The 22407-nt window shown below is 39.0% G+C and overlaps 1 protein-coding gene across 2 annotated transcripts in view; it reads right to left on the reverse strand.

Moving 5' to 3' along the window:
* Positions 1 to 6212, reverse strand: part of AP1AR (adaptor related protein complex 1 associated regulatory protein) — a 42941-nt gene extending 36729 nt beyond the window's left edge. For both annotated transcript variants that reach the window (XM_063458346.1, XM_063458345.1), the window contains exon 1: positions 6074 to 6212. In XM_063458346.1, coding sequence (XP_063314416.1) covers positions 6074 to 6147 — 74 coding nt within the window. In that variant the 5' untranslated portion in view covers positions 6148 to 6212. The remainder of the gene's footprint in view (positions 1 to 6073) is intronic.
* Positions 6213 to 22407: the final 16195 nt, after the last annotated feature.

Here is a 22407-nt window from a genome sequence, read left to right on the forward strand (position 1 = left end):
ACCGAGTGCCTCTGCCAATCAATGCTCCTAGTGCTCACCAGACACCATCAGCACCACAGACCCCACAAACCGCCGCAGCTTGGTTGGGGTCTCGCTGTCCTCCACCCACCCTGGACCCAAGACCAGGATCCAGCTTCCAGTGGGTGAACCTCTCCTACTCCAGAGAGTATAGCAGGAACATCTCTTATAAGAGCTAGTGATTATAATTCCAGGGAGTATAAGGAGTAAAGCAATCCCCAGAGTGAATATAGCTGTAAACTCCACACACGAGACAAGGCTCTATGTTGAGGGTGAAGTGGGACTGATTTTAATGGTGCCACACTTGGCCTTTTATGACAATCCCCATGCAAGGGGCACTCCTACATGGACCTTGTAGGGAACTCCGTTACAAAGTCGCAGACCAATAATAACAGTGTTACAATGCATGACACTCCCATATACAATACAATAAGCCTTCCCTTTTACTTAGGAGATAATTGAGTCAAGCACTATACTAAACTCAAATATCTCCAAACACAAAAAACACACATTTTTACTAGACCCCCAAAATATCTTAAAATACATAAAATCCCTACAAAGTTACATCCCCTGATAGCCCTGATCTGGGTGACCAACATATCACAGAATCATCCAGATCAGTTCAGGGGTTCAGAATTTGCTTGGAAGTCAAAGTTTTTACCGACTGCACACATAGTCCCATGCCCAAAACGGTTCCATAGAATCACAGCTAAGTGCCGCTGGGGGACCGGCCGGAAACCGCGAAGTCTTCATGCCGAATATAGTTCCAGGGCATATAGTTCCCCCTGAAGTCCATTTGCGGTTTTGGTCCATGTGAACGGCAGCCATGGAGCTAGCGTTCGGTTCTATGGAAAGTGCAGGACCAGGGTAACCAGGAGGAATAAAATATGGGTCTTTACAGTCGTTGACTTGGCCAGTAGTCTTTTGGCAAGAGGCTGGCCAGCAGGCCCCTCCAAGTACCCGTGACGAGGTTCAATTCGTCACAAAGTGCAATGCCATATCTACTTCCAGTCAAGTCAGAAAGAAGCACTTCCACTGCATAATGTAAACTTATTAGTGAAAACCCACTCACTTCTCTGCTCTTGACTTGTGAATGGGATTTCACTATCAGGCAATAAGTGTACAAATGGATGAAAGTGTTGTGAAAAGTGTGTTTTAGGGTGCTCAAAAACTCTATACAGTTTTGTTTAACCATTTTCTCACTGACCCAAATAATTTACATGATAAACAGTTGGTAAATGAGGTTTCAAATATAAAAATAGTTCAGTCACCCATTTTTCAACTGTTATACAAAATACAGTTTAACTAAATAATTTTTTTTTTTTTTTAAAACCTCATTATATTCTTCAGACTGTCAGACTGATCTCAAGGGGACAACAGTGTCATAACAGTACACTATTTATTGTAGACAGCTGCAGGAGATATGAGCAATGCGATGTGATGTTTTGGGGACACAATGAAATAACATAGGGATCCAATTTTAGGTCTCAAATCAGAGCTTAAGAATCGGTTTTCTTTAAATGGATTCTATAAGTAACAAAACTAGTGATTTTTTGTTATGATCCAAGAATGTTAGTGCACTCTGTCTCTCTAGTTCTTCTCATAGCGTTTTGGACAGCAATGATAGCTGTGTGGACTTCGGTTAGAATTTCCCGATATATACCCTGTCACAATAGTCCTATCCCCCTTGAAGAGCCGCCTTACCGGCGAAACGCGCGTCGGGGCTCTGCTCTGCACTATACTCTATAACAGGCATAGGCAACCCTCGGCACTCCAGATGTTTTGGACCTCACCTCCCATGATGCTTTGCCAGCATTATGGGTGTAAGAGCATTATGGGGGATGTAGTCCACAACATTTGGGGTGCTGAAGGTTGCCTACCCCTGCTCTATAACGATCACTTTAACACATTTGCTTTTTTTATTAGATCTTAGACATTATGTCCTCTGCAAGAGAGATAGGCAGGGCATTTGCATGACTTTCTTTTTCCAAAACTAGTGCTTACCTTAGACTAGCAGATAGTTTCTTATACAGATTAGGTGCCCTTGAAGGCACAGCTTAGCAACTCACAGTATGATCGGTGAACAGCACTATTTGGGAAAAGAGTCATGCATTGAACAATCCAATTCTTGTATCTGATAAGAGATTTTCAGGCTGAGTTCCTCTCCTATAGAGTGTAAAACCTAGCAGAGTTACACTGATAGTTCCCTTTAAGGGAAATTGATACAATAGTATACTAAACTATAGTTAGTGGTTATATTTTACTCTATTGATACTTTGTGTCTCTTAGAATTGCCAGCTTCATTTTCACTGGCATTTCTAAATGTACACTACTAATTACTTATACTTGAACTCATGCTGTAATCTCAGAAATGATTAGGATTATTCTACAATAGTCCCTTTTTTAATTTATTTTTTACATTTTTCTTTTTGTCCTTTGTTCTACACTATTAATAGCTTTAGAATTTAATAATAATTTTTGGTTTATTTGCTGATCATCAACGGCAAGCTTTTAAACGAATTTATTAAATGTTATGTTTTAACCAATTGACACCTGTAGGCAAGCACTTTCCTATTTAATTTGGACTTGGGATAGTTCAGACTTTGGAACACATCACTATCCAAACTTGGACATATTTGTACAGATAATGTAGCAGTGTAACTTCCGTATTGTTAAGGTGGCAGAAGAGGGCACTAGGCTTCAGGTGCTGTGTCCACACAGCTTTTTTTTTTTGTTGTTGTCAAAAACAGACTGAGGAAAACCAGGAAGACTCCACCCAAAGACTCCTTCGAAAGATTATAGAGCTCATGGCACTTAAGCGGTCCCTTACATGAATCTCTACTCATATTTACCTCAAATAATGCACCCACTCCAGTATGCCGGGGAGTGATGGCCAAAATCTAGTAATTAGCACCAAAGTTTTTAGACACACACAAAACCCTTACTGCCCAAGTGTAGAGCAGTACCCAAACAATGCATTTTGTAAAATGTGTGACGTCTACTTAGTCTGCATTTGTGAGGGAGTTCAACAAACTACATATAATACACCTGCAACACATCTCCCATCCAGCCAATATCCATTCTGCTACAGCCCTGGAGAACAGCAATTCCATGAATAGTTCTATAGGCTTTCAGAAGATCACATTGCCAGAAATGTACATGCTCATTCTAGCTTCAATTTCACATCTAAGAATGCTGATGTTTAAGCAATTCAACAGACGTTCAATTTGCAATTTTCTTAATTATTTCAGACACGATTATTTAACAATTTTTTATGGCCATATGTTTTGCGCACACATATATTGCATTGTTACCATACCATGATTTATTTAAGCCTGATATAGCTGATATTGCTAATGCATTAAAGCAGCACTGTCACCGTCTGGGGACTTTGCAGAATTTTTAATGACCCCACATGGTGACATCACAGCTGGGGGTCCTGTGGCTGGGGGTCCTGTGGCTGGGGGGCAGGCTAAGGTGAATTTTACTTTGAGCCAGGAGCAGACGTCACTTGTGTACTTTCTCGCATGCATGACAGAGTACACCACTGAGGTCTATGGAGGATCCTATGAGACCCTCCATAGATAAGTCCGATTCCCTGCACTTCTAGATTGCGGTAGCTCCACCCAGTGTTTAAAAGAGTCAGGCGTACAAAAAAATATACTGAGACCAAGTAGTCCCTGTTTTGTCTTTGTATAACTCTTAAAGGGACACTCCAGGCACCCAGACCACTTCTGCCCATTGGAGTGGTCTGGGTGCCAACTCCCACTACTCCTAACCCTGCAACTGTAATTATTGCATTTTTTTTATACACTGCAATAATTACATTGCAGGGTTAACTCCTCCTCTAGTGGCTGTCTATTAGACAGCCACTAGAGGGAACTTCCTGATTTCTAGCAAAGATTTTCTTTGCTAGAACATCGCTGGACGTTCTCACGCTGTGTGAGGACCTCCAGCGTCGCTCATTTCCCCATAGGAAAGCATTGGAAATCTTTTTCAATGCTTTCCTATGAGGAGCGCTAATGCGCATGCGCATTAGGTCTCCTCGGCCAGTGTGCGGGATCAGTCTCGCCCACCGGTGGACGGAATTAGGAGGAGTGGCGCGGAGGAGGAGACAGCGACGAGGGACATCGCCGCTGCCTCAGGTAAGTGACTAAAGGGGTTTTCACCCCTTCAGCAACTGGGGATTGGAGGGTGGGAGGGAGAGAGTACCTCCAGTGCCAGGAAAACGGATTGTTTTCCTGGCACTGGAGTTTCCCTTTAACTGCGTTGGAATTTCAATGACATTCCAACACAGTCTATATGAGTAGTTCATAAATATTTTATATTTATGAAATACTAATTTTTAAGGGGGAGGTAGACAGTACCGCTTTAAGGAAAAAGACAATTTGTCCCGAGCTCTCTACCTCATGAGCAATTACTTGTGTAAAGGTTTGCTGTATGTCCGAGAAATCACAAAGTCAAATTAGAGATGTGTTCATTTTAACTCTCCTAGCTAAGTCAATGCCTTATTAACGGGAACTTAGCAGCCCTCAAATATAAATTGACAGTACAGAGTAGACCTCAAAAACATGCATCTATAAGTATTCCTCATGGTAGATTTCACATGTTTTAAGGAGCCATTGTGCCAGAAATATGTCATGACTAGCTTGAAAATATATTTAAAGGGTGTCTGTAAGTACTATAACCATTTCATCTCATTGGATTGGTTATAGCAGTTTTATGGCATTGTTCATTATCTGGCTGTTTTATACTAAATTCCTGGCAACCCACAGCCCAGCCCCTACTGGAGGTATAGCGAAGCAGAGATTACATCATTCCTTCCAGCCATACCAATCAATACCAGCAGTAGGCACTGTGATAGGCTGAGGGCAGTCAGGTGACAATCTCAGTCAATCACACCTGCCCATTGCTGCTCACACCAATACATCCTCATTGGCCCAATAAGCACAGACAATGGGCTTCTGGGGACTCTAAAATGTAACAACACAGATTAAAACTGAATGGAATTACAACGGCCAGGAGACTCTTGACACTATAACCACTTTAATGAGATGAAGCAGTTACAGTGTCTCTGTAAAATTAACCATTTGGAAGGATTGAAAGCAAGCATATACAGTATAATCTCTAATAAATTATACTAGCCTAATGATTTTGTAAGACTAAATGAAAGGAAAAAAGTACATCATTGAATGAGAAACTATGCACAATATTGTTCAGTTCAAATGTCATGCCCTAACTGTGCAACAATCTTTTTTATTTTTTTTATAAAATACAATTCAGTGTTTGCATACAATTGTAAAACAAACAGCTTGGTTCACCTTATGTGATCCCCAGGTAAGGAGATTTAGAAACAATTCTGTAGTCTACAAATATCCCATAATAAACACACTTTTAGTTACTCAAATGTAATTTTAAATAACAATCAAAGCTCCTAGTGTAATAAACCTTGACCTACCCTTGTCTGCTACACAGGCAATGAATGAACAGCTTGCACCATGGTATGTGAATATATTACATTTTGCTACAAGTCAGTGATACAAAAATAGCAGACTTTCTGATACTATCCTTCTGATACTTCCAAGGATGTGCTGGCATGAGGTTGGAATTGTACTGGAACCTGGGCTTTCATTTAGAATGAACCAAACAAAAATAAACACAATACTGCTCCCATGTCTTCTATGTATCCGTGCAGCTATGTACATGATGCCAGTGACATGGTGACACCCTCACACAGTCTGGCACAGGGAGGTGCTCCAGCTCAGGTGACAGAGAAGCTCAGGTGACACTGGATTGGGTGCTGTATCCCAGTGTGTGCAGTCATACCCCCATGGGAGCATCCTCCATGTGACCAGGAACAATGGAGTGAGAGTATATAGACAGTAGCCAGACATTGCACCCCTGGGGGGAGATCCTACAAACCCAAACTGATTAACCCTCTCACTGCCACAGTGTCCAGGCAATCAGACACACTAACTCTGAGAGCCACAGGGTCTCCATAAAAAGGAGGGATATATTAAAACCACCCAATGCCCCTCTGCCCCCATCACCTTACCCTCCTCCTGCTCTCTGCAAGCGACTGCTCTCTCTGCGGAAGAGGCTACAACACCGAGTCCAACAGATCCCCATGGCATACTGACCGCGGCGCGCACATAGCACCAACCCGAGGGACTCGTGAACGCGCGCTCGCTCGATCCGGGAAGCTCAGGGCTGCGCGCTCCCGTGCTCGTCATTGTCAGGCGTGTGCTGGTCATGCACGTCACGACTTTCTGACGTCTGCACTGGCTTCCGCCTCTGCTGCCCTTCACAAACATGGCGGCCCGGTTAGGCTGCTGGCGTGTGCGTGGTGCACTCAGACATATTACTGTTACATTATGGAAGGCAATGGCTCATCTGTCCATAAGTCATTTAATTAATAAATAAAAAAGAGAGCACAGTCATTGTATTTTCACATAGTATGTTCAAAATGCAATTATCATTGATATAGATTTCACTGCCTTTACAAGTATAGATTGGGGATATCTGACAACAAGTAATTTACTTACAGAACATAAAAGATACAAGAGGTGAACAAGTCCCTGCCCAAACAGAAAAACAGAACTGTATGTGTACTATAGGAGTGCCAAATTGCCATACAGGTGTGGGTGAGCTGGTCTACAAATCAACGGAGTAACCTTGGTTAGCCTCACTATCCAAAAAGGATGTCTGAAAAGTTTACTCCAACCACTTACACGCTGCAATCACAAGGTCAGAGTGTAAAGTTTTTTTTAACTCAGGCTATCTAGCCAAGCACTTTGTATAAAAGAGCTCCAATGGCTAGAAATCAACTTACAGGCAGGGCTCTCTCTACCTCTTATATTTGTCTGTGTATATTGTACGTTTCTCCACTAATTGTACAGCGCTGCGGAATCTGTTGGCGCTTTATAAATAGCAATAATAATAATAACAGAGGGTTGTGGGAGGAAAGGAAAAGCTAACATATTGCACATACATACTTCTACCACTGAAGTGGTCATGGTGGTAGAAGTATGTATGTGCTATGTCTTAGCTTTCCTCTTCCAACCGATACCCTCTGTTAAAAAAAAAAACTTTGCACTCTGAGCTTGCAAATCACTTAAATCACAGACTTCTCTAGGAGAAGCCTGTGAGTGAAGCGCGTAAGTGCAGGGTGATATCACAATGTGCCATGGACGATCAGCGCCGGCCGCTCTGCCCAGTGCTGGATTAAGGTATGTTTATATCTTGTTTGCAGATTTTTACAGGGGGAACCTAATAGATATGCATTTATATATATTTTTTTAAATTTTTCTAAAAACAATTCTGGGTTGGAATAACCCTTTAAGGTGGGTTTGTTTCTTGTAAAATGAAAAAGACTACACCTATCATTCCATTGCCAGTAACATGTACGCCCTCATAGACAGGTTTTTGACAAATGAAAACAATATACCTTATATAATTTCATCCACTTTTTGGACATTAACTGGTCAGACCATGCACCCATTACGCTGCATCTAGAAGAGTCTTCCTGATTAAACACAAACAAAGAATTACATCTTAGTGACTACTTAGTCACAGGTTTGGAAAAAAGGATGCCTGCTGAAGAAGTAATTAAAAATTATTTTAAAGAAAATTCGGCCCCAAATGTACTTGATACTTTATTGTGGAATGCCCATAAAGTAGTAATAAGATGCCATTTTTTTTTTTACAAAGGACCTCCTATCTAAAGATAATTAGAACAAAAAATTTACAAGAATTAGAAAAAATAATTATATAAATTGAATAAACTTCAAAAATCTCTGAATCAAAAATAAAATTAACACCTTCCAATTGAAGTACACATCCTTGATGTTAAAGAGATTGAAACTCATTTTTTATTCAAAAAGTAACAAGGCATCTACATTATTAGCCTCTAAATTGCGGCATAAAATATCTCAATCCAAAATTGAACATGTGATAAATGATGAGGGTGAAAAATTACACACCCTATTAAAATAAGTATTACAATTGATAAATGATAAAAAAAATTATATAATTTGAGATTAAATCCTAATAATGCTCAGACCACAACAGAAATAATTAAGTCATTTCTGGATAACGTCCCTTTGAAAAAAATCACAGCCCACAGGATCATTTGGAATTGGATGGTTTGGGGGCGTGGCTCTCAATTAAAGGGCCACACTATAAAAAGGATCACTTGCTCTGAATCATTGCCCTGTTGTAGTTCTTTGTTCCCTATTAGTGCATTTTCTGGTTTGATGTTTCTGGTATTCAGTGGCGTACATATAGGGGTCACATCTGCGACCGGGCCCGTCACTACATGGGGCCCAGAAGCCCTGCAGTCCCCTGCGACTGTGTACTCATCGCCATGTTTGGCGACCCCGGCCTGCGCGGGAAACCACAGAGGCCACACCTTCAACGGGCCCATCCAGTGGCACATGCTGTTAGGGCCACTTGATGGGTATGGATTTTCCAGGGGGCCTGGTCAGCACTGCAGTGCTTTAACAGCGCGACCGGGCCCCCTGTGATGAGGTCACTGCTGGGAGGAAGTGACTGCTCCGGTCACTCCTCCCAGCTATCAGAGAGCTGCGCGAGAGGAAAGAGAGGCAATCAGAGTCAGAAAAGTCAGGGAAAGTCACCCTCCTGCACCTAAAAGGTAGGAAACAGTGGGTGACTTAAACATTTTGTATATGTGTGTGTTTGTTTGTATGCATGTATGTATGTGTGTGTGTGTCTGTATGTATGTATGTGTGTCTGTGTGTATGTATGTGTCTTTGATCAGGTGGGTTTTGTTTTAAATCGTCAGGCCCCGGATAGTACAAGTTATTATATAAATGTAATAAATCAAGTTAAACTAAGTCACATACCTTCTTTGCTCTAATCTTTAGATGCGGAAAAGGCATTCGATAGGATACACTGGGGCTTCTTGAGAAAAGTTATGTCGCAAATACTGTTCTCCTACAGCAACAGTCTCTGCAAATGGTTTCGTCTCTGAAAGTTTTGAACTTTTTAATGGGACCAAACAGAGGTGTCCATTGTCACCACTATTATTTGTGTTAGCAATTGAGACCTTGGCTGAAATGATTACAAACTGTGTAGAGATAGAGAGAATTACATGATTTTGCTATTTCATGACGAAAAGTCATGATTTTATGAAAGACACGGAGGCGAGTTTTGCTTAACCCTTTCTTTACTGTCCACCAATAGCAGCAAAGAATACAAACAGTAAGAAAAAATGGTAACCATAGTGATAGACCACTCCCATACCAAATCCCAGTATAATAGTCAGCACTTCCCCACGTATGTCCTCTTTCTTTGGAGAAGCGACACCAAACCAGCAAACAGGAACCGATGAATCAGTTCAAACCACGGCATAACAAACCATCCTGAAATCCAGCCGGATACCGATCAGGAACCATATGCGAACTGGGACCAATTCATAAATGAATAGAGAAGCGCCAACAATGAGGAGCACATCACAACACAATCCATAGATCTCCAGCCAACGTGGTGAAGCCTTGTGGGAAGTAGTGAAGGTCTCTTAACAGCACAAACAGCACAGAACCAACCTGTGAAAACATAAAAAACAGGAGCCCAACGGTTAAATCGGTACTTAAACCAAAGTACACATGCCAAGACATAATGTATTGATAAAACTGGAACAATACAGTGCCCATAATGTCAGACAAAGAAAAAACCCACCAGACAAACATAGCATTAAAGGGACACTGTAGGCACCCAGACCACTTCTGCCCATTGGAGTGGTCTGGGTGCCAACTCCCACTACCCTTAACCCTGCAAGTGTAATTATTGCAGTTGTTTATGAACTGCAATAATTACCTTGCAGGGTTAAGTCCTCCCCTAGTGGCTGTCTATTAGACAGCCACTAGAGGGAACTTCCTGCTCTATAGCACAGGTTTTCTGTTCTAGAGCGGCGCTGGACGTCCTCACGCTGTGTGAGGACCTCCAGCGTCGCTCAATTCCCCATAGGAAAACATTGAAAATCGTTTTCAATGCTTTCCTATGGGGTGCGCTAATGCGCATGCGCGGTGTGGGGATATTTATGGGATAATAATAGTAAACAGATGAGAATTGCCCACGATTTTCAATTCTCAGATCCCAAAGATCGTTATCGTTATAAGTGAAATGTATATCATATAATAAATCACAATTGTTATAAAAATAGATAATTTTTATTTCTTAACAATTTAAATAATAATAATGAGTAACATGCGTGACAATAATCAATGAATATTCAGTATAACACAATATGCAATACAAAGTGGTAATATAAAAACATCTAATGGTTAATACAGTAGTTGTCAAGAAGATTTATGGCTGTCTTCACAGAGACAAAGAAAGTTTCACGGGGAGAAGAGAATTCCTCAGCGTGCAGCGTAAAGCAATAAAATCTTTCAGCTGGCAGTATAACCCTTTCAATGCTGGCTAGACCTCTTCTAGGGATTTAAGATCTACTCCTATGTAATTTTAAATAAAATAACATTTAAACAGTCAGTAACCACTTCCTTGATCCATCCAATGAGAAATCTTACTATGTTATCTAAGCTGATATTTTAATTAATTTGTCTAACAGATATTTTATCTTATTTTAGAGCAAATCAATACAGCTGGATAAATGTCACAATATACTAACTTGTGATATGTCACAGAAATAAACACTTATCCCAATTTCATCTGCAGTATGAAATGGTTATAAATATATATTTCTTAGTTAATTAAGATTTCTAAATATTGAAATCTAATCATGATTTATCCAGTCATATATAATGCTATTATTTACCAGTTAAGTAGATATTTTCTCATCAGATATTCTCAGGTAGCTAAGTGTCAAGGAATGTTTCTCTCTTGTTCTGCATGGAGTGTCTTGATCGATCTCTCTCTCCGATTTTCTTGGTTACTCTGATTGCCCGATTCTTCCTTCTCTCTTCCCTTGTCTTAACTTTTTAAAGGGAAAATTCCTCTAAGTGAGAACCAATAGGAAACTAGGGGTGTGGTTCTCTTCTAGGTAACCATTTTAGTATTTGGACTCAAGATGGCAGTCTTGTCCCACTAAACATACCTATCCAGGAAAGAGTTAACTTTTCCTGGTGGCTATTTTGACGTCATTTACGTTATCTATATATTTGCCCTAACTCAAGTCTTCTGTCAGTTTTGTCCAGACTATGTGTCTGCAAATTCTGCTATAATTTCTAATATGACAGTTTGTAATACTTCAAATGACCCCTAAATACAATGGGAATCTGTTAGGTATAGAAAGTAAAATAATTATTTAATCTTCTCTGTCACCTATGTCTGGATTTAGAATTTATTTTATTCCATTAGCATTTAGACAGTCTATCCATCCCCCGTTCTCAATGTCTTATCTCTAGGTTGTTTATATTACACATTCCATTCAGCTCGGGCAAAGCGGTCAGTTTTAGAGAAAGGATAGAAATTCTGTGTCTCTTTGTTAACTTGAAACGAACAAAATGGATTCTGGTATGTTCAGATTACTTCAGAATATATACTTTGTATTTCTATCATAGCACAAAATGTCTGCCGATATAAATACCCTGACATAAACCCCCTTAGTGCCTGTCATAGCCAAATAATTTAGCTTATGAATAGGCACTATGGAAGTCACAAGACATATTGTGCAATCACATCATTTCTGACATAGGCCTATGCGTGGAATGAACATGTTCGTATGTTTTTGTACCTGTAAGTGTTTTGAACTTTACACTTAGTACAATCAACCATAATATCATCATTATCATAACACACCCAATAACAATTTTAACATGAATGAACCAGTCAACACGATCAATAAGGTCAGTATCTAACTCAGAGTATTTAAATGTATTATCTTTCTTGATTGACATTTGGATAGTGTGGTTGGGCTTATGGTCCAGCAAGAACTTTAGATTAGGATCTAGAGGGATATCTAGATTCTGGAAGGGATCCACCATCTCAATAGCACTTTCGAGGACGTCAGTGTACACTGGGTATAGCGTAACGTCACCGATGGTGATACGAGAGTCGTGGGGAACCTTGATCAATGATACAGGTGTTGGTAAGGCAATTACTTTATTAGTCACCTGGTCCCTGCGAAAAACACTCATGTTTTTAAGACACGTGCTTACCAACCATTTATCTTTTACTAAGATAGCATGTATTAACGCATTACTGTCGGTTTTTGACATAGTCACTTGACATGTTTCAGAGCCATGTTTAAGGTACTCGATCCCACACAAAGCATTGGTAGAATCGTACACAAAAGGTTTTCCATCACATTGGAAATTATTGTCTTTGAATTTTTCACAGTCATTCAAAATGGGTATTGAATACCAATCTGGTATCCACGGTTGAAAAGCCAAAACATCTGGGGTTTGGACTTTTACATGGATATTTTCCTTCCATGTACCAACGTTGTAAATTGTTTTCATTTGAAAAATGTTTTTGGGAGTTACGTATGGTATGGCCAATAAAAAGCAAATCTCCATACGTTCCGGGTCAATTAAGAGAGGTATAGCGCTCCCCATCTCAAAGACCAGATTTAATTGCATAGGCTCAATTGTTTCTCCATCCACATTGGCAAGCATCGCATGAACAATATCCTTGGATACAAAATACAGAGGTATGCGTCCCCCTGCCAATTCGATCATTCCAGTTTGCACTTCATCGAGAAAAGCAAGTGTGTGGAACAATATCGGGTCATGTAGAAATAGAAGTTCACGCTTAAATAAGTCATGACTTTGGTGCAACTCAGTGGATTTGGCAATAACTCCAAATGCAAATTTGTTGTAACAACTGTGTCTTCCACAATAGTTAGCACGTCTTGGAGAAGTGTTCTTTGCTGGTTTATCACCTGATGAATATCGTTAATGTGTTGCTTTAGCGCATAGATTTCCATATCCAGCTTTTGGACAGTAATAGAGTTGGCTGCAGACATTCCAGTTGCGACAACTGCACCGACAGTGGCACAAACTAATGCAACAATTATAGCGGTGAGGAACCTTTTGGGTCGGTTGCTCATCGAAATAGAACTGGATACAAATGGTTTCCGGGCTTGCTCCAAGATGTTTCGCACACGGTCCTGTGCTCTTTGGAGGTGCATCTGGTACCAAGTCTGTAACTCAGGAAGCTGCATCGATGAAATGTTGTACGCCTTCTCGATGGAAATCTTGGGGTCCAAGCTGACGAACACACGTCGGGTAAGGATCCTCTTCACTGTCAAGATGAACCCTGGTGTCTCTTGAATCAGGATGCCGGAGGATGGTCCCATCTCTGCGATCGGGTCGGTCTGTAGCTCTTGGCACAGGAACAATACAATCCAGAAACACGCCACATCCTTCTTGGACATCTTTCGACAGTCACGGATCAGGAACTCGTTTCAGACTTATCTACTAATGATTCAAGGTTTGTTAAGTATACAAACTTATAACAGTATGACATCACTTGGCCTAGGATAACACATTATTCCGATTCATCAACATACGTATTCTCTCTAATTCTATTTTTATAACTTCATCCCTCACTACATATATTACTGACTCCTCAGCAATATGCCTATAGCAGTTAAACAAGCTAGTAACCTGCTTAGAAATGTAGTTATTGGATGGCAAGGAAATGGTTAATGACATGAACGTACATGAGATCATGGCACATCACAACATTTCACATCATACAATACCACGTGAATAAAGCATTCATCCAGGTTAGTCGTTCACCCTTCTGCATCCGAATCCACACCTATAATCCTTAATTGAGATTTAGGATGACAAGCACGCAACTGGTTAATGTGAACCCACTTTTCAATAAAATCACCATCCTTAGGAATTTTTATCTTGTACGCTACTGGGGAAATTTCGTCAATGATGACATATGGCCCTTTCAGAGAAGGTAAAAATGTATTTTCCTTGGCTTGATTTCGCGCAAAGTTATACAGATAGACCTGATCTGTTATCTCATATTCCTTTTTCGTGGTTTTTAAATCGTAATAGGTCTTAACCCCTGTCGCTGCTTTTTCTAGATTCTTTTGGGCAAAAGCAAACGCATGCTGTAAATGCTCGCCCAAATTTTCGATATACTGATGCGTAGTGGCAGCATTGATCAAATTATGATCCGAAGTACGATATAGTAAATGCTGTGGTAAAACCATCTTTCTTCCTGTCATCAATTCAAAAAGGTGACAATTTGGTAGCAGTACTAGGTGTAGCTCTAATCGCCATTAAAACTAGGGGCAATTTAATGTCCCAGTCTTTACCAGACTCCTTAACATACTTCTTCAGAATATTAACGATAGACTGGTTATATCGCTCTACCCCCCCGCTAGACGCAGTATGCAATATGTAGCTTTCGTTTAACACCTAGAATATTCCACATCTTAGCCATTACTTCGCTTGAACTATATAGCTGATAGCAATACACAGATCATCCAGGAGAGGGTATTTTCATTTGAGGATAGATTAGAAGGGAGAATAGCTTCAATTAAAAGAAAACCTATATTATTAATAAAATGATGCGACAGTTTACCTAGGCATATTTTTCAACTATTCTTTATAACAGTGCCTTTAAAAAGGCATTTGCAGCTTCCAGATGGCATGCAATGAGAATTTATTACAAACACAACTTTGCAACAAAGTGCAGCTCATTACTTACACAGAAAACTTTTAAAGGGAAGACCATAATTTTAAAGGGGTAGGGTCCAAACCCCTCTTATTTTGCCTGCTGTTGATAACATTAAAATGTTTAGAAAAGGCACAAAACAAAGCTGGGAAAAGTCATACCAGGACAGGATGTAATAGTGAGTTGATGCAGGACCGACGGGTTCAAGAGATAGGAAGAACGATATTTGCTATACAGAATTTTTTCATTGATTCATTTGCATACTGTGGCGACGCCCCAGGGTTATTTTCTGCATGCAATGCACACTAGCATTAGAACACATAGAGCTGCTAGCGATACACAAATCAACCAGCAGAGGGCAATTGAGGAGGGATTAGAAGGAAGGTCTGATTCAATTGAATTATATAGCTAATAGCAATACACAGATCATCCAGCAGAGGGCAATTGAGGAGAAATTAGAAGAAAGGTCTGATTCATTTGAATTATATAGCTGATAGCAATATACAGATCATCCAGGAGAGGGTATTTTCATTTGAGGATAGATTAGAAGGGAGAATAGCTTCAATTAAAAGAAAACCTATATTATTACTAATAAAATGATGTAACGCTTGCACGTTTCTATGATATCTCCAAACTATTGGGCATATATTTTATAGACAGTTTACCTAGGCCTCTTTTTCAACTATTCTTTATAACAGTGCCTTTAAAAATGAATTTGCTGCTTCCAGATGGCATGCAATGAGAATTTATTACAAACACAACTTTGCAACAAAGTGCGGCTCATTACTTACACAGAAAACTTTTAATGGGAAGACCATAATTTTAAAGGGGTAGGGTCCAAAACCCTCTTATTTTGCCTGCTGTTGATAACATTAAAATGTTTAGAAAAGGCACAAAACAAAGCTGGGAAAAGTCATACCAGGACAGGATGTAATAGTGAGTTGATGCAGGACCGACGGGTTCAAGAGATAGGAAGAACGATATTTGCTATACAGAATTTTTTCATTGATTCATTTGCATACTGTGGCGACGCCCCAGGGTTATTTTCTGCATGCAATGCACACTAGCATTAGAACACATAGAGCTGCTAGCGATACACAAATCAACCAGCAGAGGGCAATTGAGGAGGGTTTAGAAGGAAGGTCTGATTCAATTGAATTATATAGCTAATAGCAATACACAGATCATCCAGCAGAGGGCAATTGAGGAGGAATTAGAAGGAAGGTCTGATTCATTTGAATTATATAGCTGATAGCAATACACAGATCATCCAGGAGAGGGTATTTTCATTTGAGGATAGATTAGAAGGGAGAATAGCTTCAATTAAAAGAAAACCTATATTATTATTATTATTATTAATAAAATAATGTAACGCTTGCACGTTTCTATGATATCTCCAAACTATTGGGCATATATTTTATAGACAGTTTACCTAAGCATCTTTTTCAACTATTCTTTATAACAGTGCCTTTAAAAAGGCATTTGCAGCTTCCAGACGGCATTCAATAAGAATTTATTACAAACACAACTTTGCAACAAAGTGCAGCTCATTACTTACACAGAAAACTTTTAAAGGGAAGACCATAATTTTAAAGGGGTAGTGTCCAAACCCCTCTTATTTTGCCTGCTGTTGATAACATTAAAATGTTTAGAAAAGGCACAAAACAAAGCTTGGAAAAGTCATACCAGGACAGGATGTAATAGTGAGTTGATGCAGGACCGACGGGTTCAAGAGATAGGCAGAACGATATTTGCTATACAGAATTTTTTCATTGATTCATTTGCATACTGTGGTGACGCCCCAGGGTTATTTTCTGCATGCAATGCACAGTAGCATTAGAACACATAGAGCTGCTAGCGATACACAAATCAACCATCAGAGGGCAATTGAGGAGGGATTAGAAAGAAGGTCTGATTCAATTGAATAATATAGCTAATAGCAATACACAGATCATCCAGCAGAGGGCAATTGAGGAGGAATTAGAAGGAAGGTCTGATTCATTAGAATTATATAGCTGATAGCAATACACAGATTTTCCAGGAGAGGGTATTTTCATTTGAGGATAGATTAGAAGGGAAAATAGCTTCAATTAAAAGAAAACCTATATTATTATTAATAAAATGATGTAACGCTTGCACGTTTCTATGATATCTCCAAACTATTGGGCATATATTTTATAGACAGTTTACCTAGGCATCTTTTTCAACTATTCTTTTAACAGTGCCTTTAAAAAGGCATTTGCAGCTTCCAGATGGCATGCAATGAGAATTTATTACAAACACAACTTTGCAACAAAGTGCAGCTCATTACTTACACAGAAAACTTTTAAAGGGAAGACCATAATTTTAAAGGGGTAGGGTCCAAACCCCTCTTATTTTGCCTGCTGTTGATAACATTAAAATGTTTAGAAAAGGCACAAAACAAAGCTGGGAAAAGTCATACCAGGACAGGATGTAATAGTGAGTTGATGCAGGACCGACGGGTTCAAGAGATAGGAAGAACGATATTTGCTATACAGAATTTTTTCATTGATTCATTTGCATACTGTGGCGACGCCCCGGGGTTATTTTCTGCATGCAATGCACACTATCATTAGAACACATAGAGCTGCTAGCGATACCCAAATCAACCAGCAGAGGGCAATTGAGGAGGGATTAGAAGGAAGGTCTGATTCAATTGAATTATATAGCTAATAGCAATACACAGATCATCCAGCAGAGGGCAATTGAGGAGGAATTAGAAGGAAGGTCTGATTCAATTGAATTATATAGCTGATAGCAATACACAGATCATCCAGGAGAGGGTATTTTCATTTGAGGATAGATTAGAAGGGAGAATAGCTTCAATTAAAAGAAAACCTATATTATTATTATTAATAAAATGATGTAACGCTTGCATGTTTCTATGATATCTCCAAACTATTGGGCATATATTTTATAGACTGTTTACCTAGGCATCTTTTTCAACTATTCTTTATAACAGTTCCTTTAAAAACGCATTTGCAGCTTCCAGATGGCATGCAATATGAATTTATTACAAACATAACTTTGCAACAAAGTGCAGCTCATTACTTACACAGAAAACTTTTAAAGGGAAGACCATAATTTTAAAGGGGTAGGGTCCAAACCCCTCTTATTTTGCCTGCTGTTGATAACATTAAAATGTTTAGAAAAGGCACAAAACAAAGCTGGGAAAAGTCATACCAGGACAGGATGTAATAGTGAGTTGATGCAGGACCGACAGGTTCAAGAGATAGGAAGAACGATATTTGCTATACAGAATTTTTTCATTGATTCATTTGCATACTGTGGCGACGCCCCAGGGTTATTTTCTGCATGCAATGCACACTATCATTAGAACACATAGAGCTGCTAGCGATACACAAATCAACCAGCAGAGGGCAATTGAGGAGGGATTAGAATGAAAGTCTGATTCAATTGAATTGTATAGCTAATAGCAATACACAGATCATCCAGCAGAGAGCAATTGAGGAGGAATTAGAAGGAAGGTCTGATTCATTTGAACTATATAGCTGATAGCAATACACAGATCATCCAGGAGAGGGTATTTTCATTTGAGGATAGATTAGAAGGGAGAATAGCTTCAATTAAAAGAAAACCTATATTATTATTAATAAAATGATGTAACGCTTGCACGTTTCTATAATATCTCCAAACTATTGGGCATATATTTTATAGACAGTTTACCTAGGCATCTTTTTCAACTATTCTTTATAACAGTGCCTTTAAAAAGGCATTTGCAGCTTCCAGATGGCGTGCAATGAGAATTTATTACAAACACAACTTTGCAACAAAGTGCAGCTTATTACTTACACAGAAAACTTTTAAAGGGAAGACCATAATTTTAAAGGGGTAGGGTCCAAACCCCTCTTATTTTGCCTACTGTTGATAACATTAAAATGTTTAGAAAAGGCACAAAACAAAGCTGGGAAAAGTCATACCAGGAAAGGATGTAATAGTGAGTTGATGCAGGACCGATGGGTTCAAGAGATAGGAAGAACGATATTTGTTATACCGAATTTTTTCATTGATTCATTTGCATACTGTGGCGACGCCCCAGGGTTATTTTCTGCATGCAATGCACACTATCAATAGAACACATAGAGCTGCTAGCGATACACAAATCAACCAGCGGAGGGCAATTGAGGAGCGATTAGAAGGAAGGTCTGATTCAATTGAATTATATAGCTAATAGCAATACACAGATCATCCAGCAGAGGGCAATTGAGGAGGAATTAGAAGGAAGGTCTGATTCATTTGAATTATATAGCTGATAGCAATACACAGATCATCCAGGAGAGGGTATTTTCATTTGAGGATAGATTAGAAGGGAGAATAGCTTCAATTAAAAGAAAACCTATATTATTATTAATAAAATGATGTAAAGCTTGCACGTTTCTATGATATCTCCAAACTCTTGGGCATATATGTTATAGACATTTGACCTATGCATCTTTTTCAGCTATTCTTTAAAACAATGCCTTTAAAAAGGAATTTGCAGCTTCCAGATGGCATGCAATGAGAATTTATTACAAACACAGCTTTGCAACAAAATGCAGCTCATTACTTAAACAGTAAAATTTTAAAGAGAAGACCATAATTTTAAAGGCGTAGGGTCCAAACCCCTCTTATTTTGCCTGCTGTTGATAACATTAAAATGTTTAGAAAAGGCACAAAACAAAGCTGGGAAAAGTCATACCGGGACAGGATGTAACAGTGAGTTGATGCAGGACCGAAGGGTTCAAGAGATAGGAAGAACGATATTTGCTATACAGAATTTTTTCATTGATTCATTTGCATACTGTGGCGATGCCCCAGGGTTATTTTCTGCATGCAATGCACAGTAGCATTAGAACACATAGAGCTGCTTTCGATACACAATTCAACCAGCAGAGGGCAATTGAGGAGGGATTAGAAGGAAGGTCTGATTCAATTGAATTATATAACTAATAGCAATACACAGATCATCCAGCAGAGGGCAATTGAGGAGGAATTAGAAGGAAGGTCTGATTCATTTGAATTATATAGCTGATAGCAATACATAGATCATCCAGCAGAGGGTATTTTCATTTGAGGATAGATTAGAAGGGAGAATAGCTTCAATTAAAAGAAAACCTATATTATTATTAATAAAATGATGTAACGCTTGCACGTTTCTATGATATCTCCAAACTATTGGGCATATATTTTATAGACAGTTTACCTAGGCCTCTTTTTCAACTATTCTTTATAACAGTGCCTTTAAAAAGGCATTTGCAGCTTCCAGATGGCATGCAATGAGAATTTATTACAAACACAACTTTGCAACAAAGTGCAGCTCATTACTTTCACAGAAAACTTTTAAAGGGAAGACAATGATTTTAAAGGGGTAGGGTCCAAACCCCTCTTATTTTGCCTGCTGTTGATAACATTAAAATGTTTAGAAAAGGCACAAAACAAAGCTGGGAAAAGTCATACCAGGACAGGATGTAATAGTGAGTTGATGCAGGACCGACGGGTTCAAGAGATAGGAAGAACGATATTTGCTATACAGAATTTTTTCATTGATTCATTTGCATACTGTGGCGACGCTCCAGGGTTATTTTCTGCATGCAATGCACAGTAGCATTAGAACACATAGAGCTGCTAGCGATACACAAATCAACCAGCAGAGGGCAATTGAGGAGGGATTAGAAGGAAGGTCTGATTCAATTGAATTATATAGCTAATAGAAATACACAGATCATCCAGCAGAGGGCAATTGAGGAGGAATTAGAAGGAAGATCTGATTCATTTGAATTATATAGCTGATAGCAATACACAGATCATCCAGGAGAGGGTATTTTCATTTGAGGATAGAATAGAAGGGAGAATAGCTTCAATTAAAAGAAAACCTATATTATTATTAATAAAATGATGTAACGCTTGCACGTTTCTATGATATCTCCAAACTATTGGGCATATATTTTATAGACAGTTTACCTAGGCCTCTTTTTCAACTATTCTTTATAACAGTGCCTTTAAAAAGGCATTTGCAGCTTCCAGATGGCATGCAATGAGAATTTATTACAAACACAACTTTGCATCAAAGTGCAGCTCATCACTTACACGGAAAACTTTTAATAGGAAGACCATAATTTTAAAGGGGTAGTGTCCAAACCCCTCTTATTTTGCCTGCTGTTGATAACATTAAAATGTTTAGAAAAGGCACAAAACAAAGCTTGGAAAAGTCATACCAGGACAGGATGTAATAGTGAGTTGATGCAGGACCGACGGGTTCAAGAGATATTAAGAATGATATTTGCAATACAGAATTTTTTCATTGATTCATTTGCATACTGTGGCGACGCCCCAGGGTTATTTTCTGCATGCAATGCACACTAGCATTAGAACACATAGAGCTGCTAGCGATACACAAATCAACCAGCAGAGGGCAATTGAGGAGGGATTAGAAGGAAGGTCTGATTCAATTGAATTATATAGCTAATAGCAATACACAGATCATCCAGCAGAGGGCAATTGAGGAGGAATTAGAAGGAAGGTCTGATTCATTTGAATTATATAGCTGATAGCAATACACAGATCATCCAGGAGAGGGTATTTTCATTTGAGGATAGATTAGAAGGGAGAATAGCTTCAATTAAAAGAAAACCTATATTATTATTAATAAAATGATGTAACGCTTGCACGTTTCTATGATATCTCCAAACTATTGGGCATATATTTTATAGACAGTTTACCTAGGCCTCTTTTTCAACTATTCTTTATAACAGTGCCTTTAAAAAGGCATTTGCAGCTTCCAGATGGCATGCAATGAGAATTTATTACAAACACAACTTTACAACAAAGTGCAGCTCATTACTTACACAGAAAACTTTTAATGGGAAGACCATAATTTTAAAGGGGTAGGGTCCAAACCCTTCTTATTTTGCCTGCTGTTGATAACATTAAAATATTTAGAAAAGCCACAAAAAAAAGCTGGAAAAAGTCATACCAGGACAGGATGTAATAGTGAGTTGATGCAGGACCGACGGGTTCAAGAGATAGGAAGAACGATATTTGCTATACAGAATTTTTTCATTGATTCATTTGCATACTGTGGCAACGTTCCAGGGTTATTTTCTGCATGCAATGCACACTAGCATTAGAACACACAGAGCTGCTAGCGATACACAAATAAACCAGCAGAGGGCAATTGAGGAGGGATTAGAAGGAAGGTCTGATTCAATTGAATTATATAGCTAATAGCAATACACAGATCATCCAGCAGAGGGCAATTGAGGAGGAATTAGAAGGAAGGTGTGATTCATTTGAATTATATAGCTGATAGCAATACACAGATCATCCAGGAGAGGGTATTTTCATTTGAGGATAGATTAGAAGGGAGAATAGCTTCTTTTAAAAGAAAACCTATATTATTATTAATAAAAAGATGTAACGCTTGCACATTTCTATGATAGCTCCAAACTATTGGGCATATATTTTATAGACAGTTTACCTAGACATCTTTTTCAACTATTCTTTATAACAGTGCCTTTAAAAAGGCATTTGCAGCTTCCAGAAGGAATGCAATGAGATTTTTTTTACAAACACAACTTTGCAACAAAGTGCAGCTCATTACTTACACAGAAAACTTTTAATGGGAAGACCATAATTTTAAAGGGGTAGAAACATAGAAACATAGAAACATAGAATGTGACGGCAGATAAGAACCATTCGGCCCATCTAGTCTGCCCAGTTTTCTAAATACTTTCATTAGTCCCT

Source organism: Pelobates fuscus, chromosome 6 (genome assembly GCF_036172605.1).
Source record: "Pelobates fuscus isolate aPelFus1 chromosome 6, aPelFus1.pri, whole genome shotgun sequence".
NCBI lineage: Eukaryota > Metazoa > Chordata > Amphibia > Anura > Pelobatidae > Pelobates > Pelobates fuscus.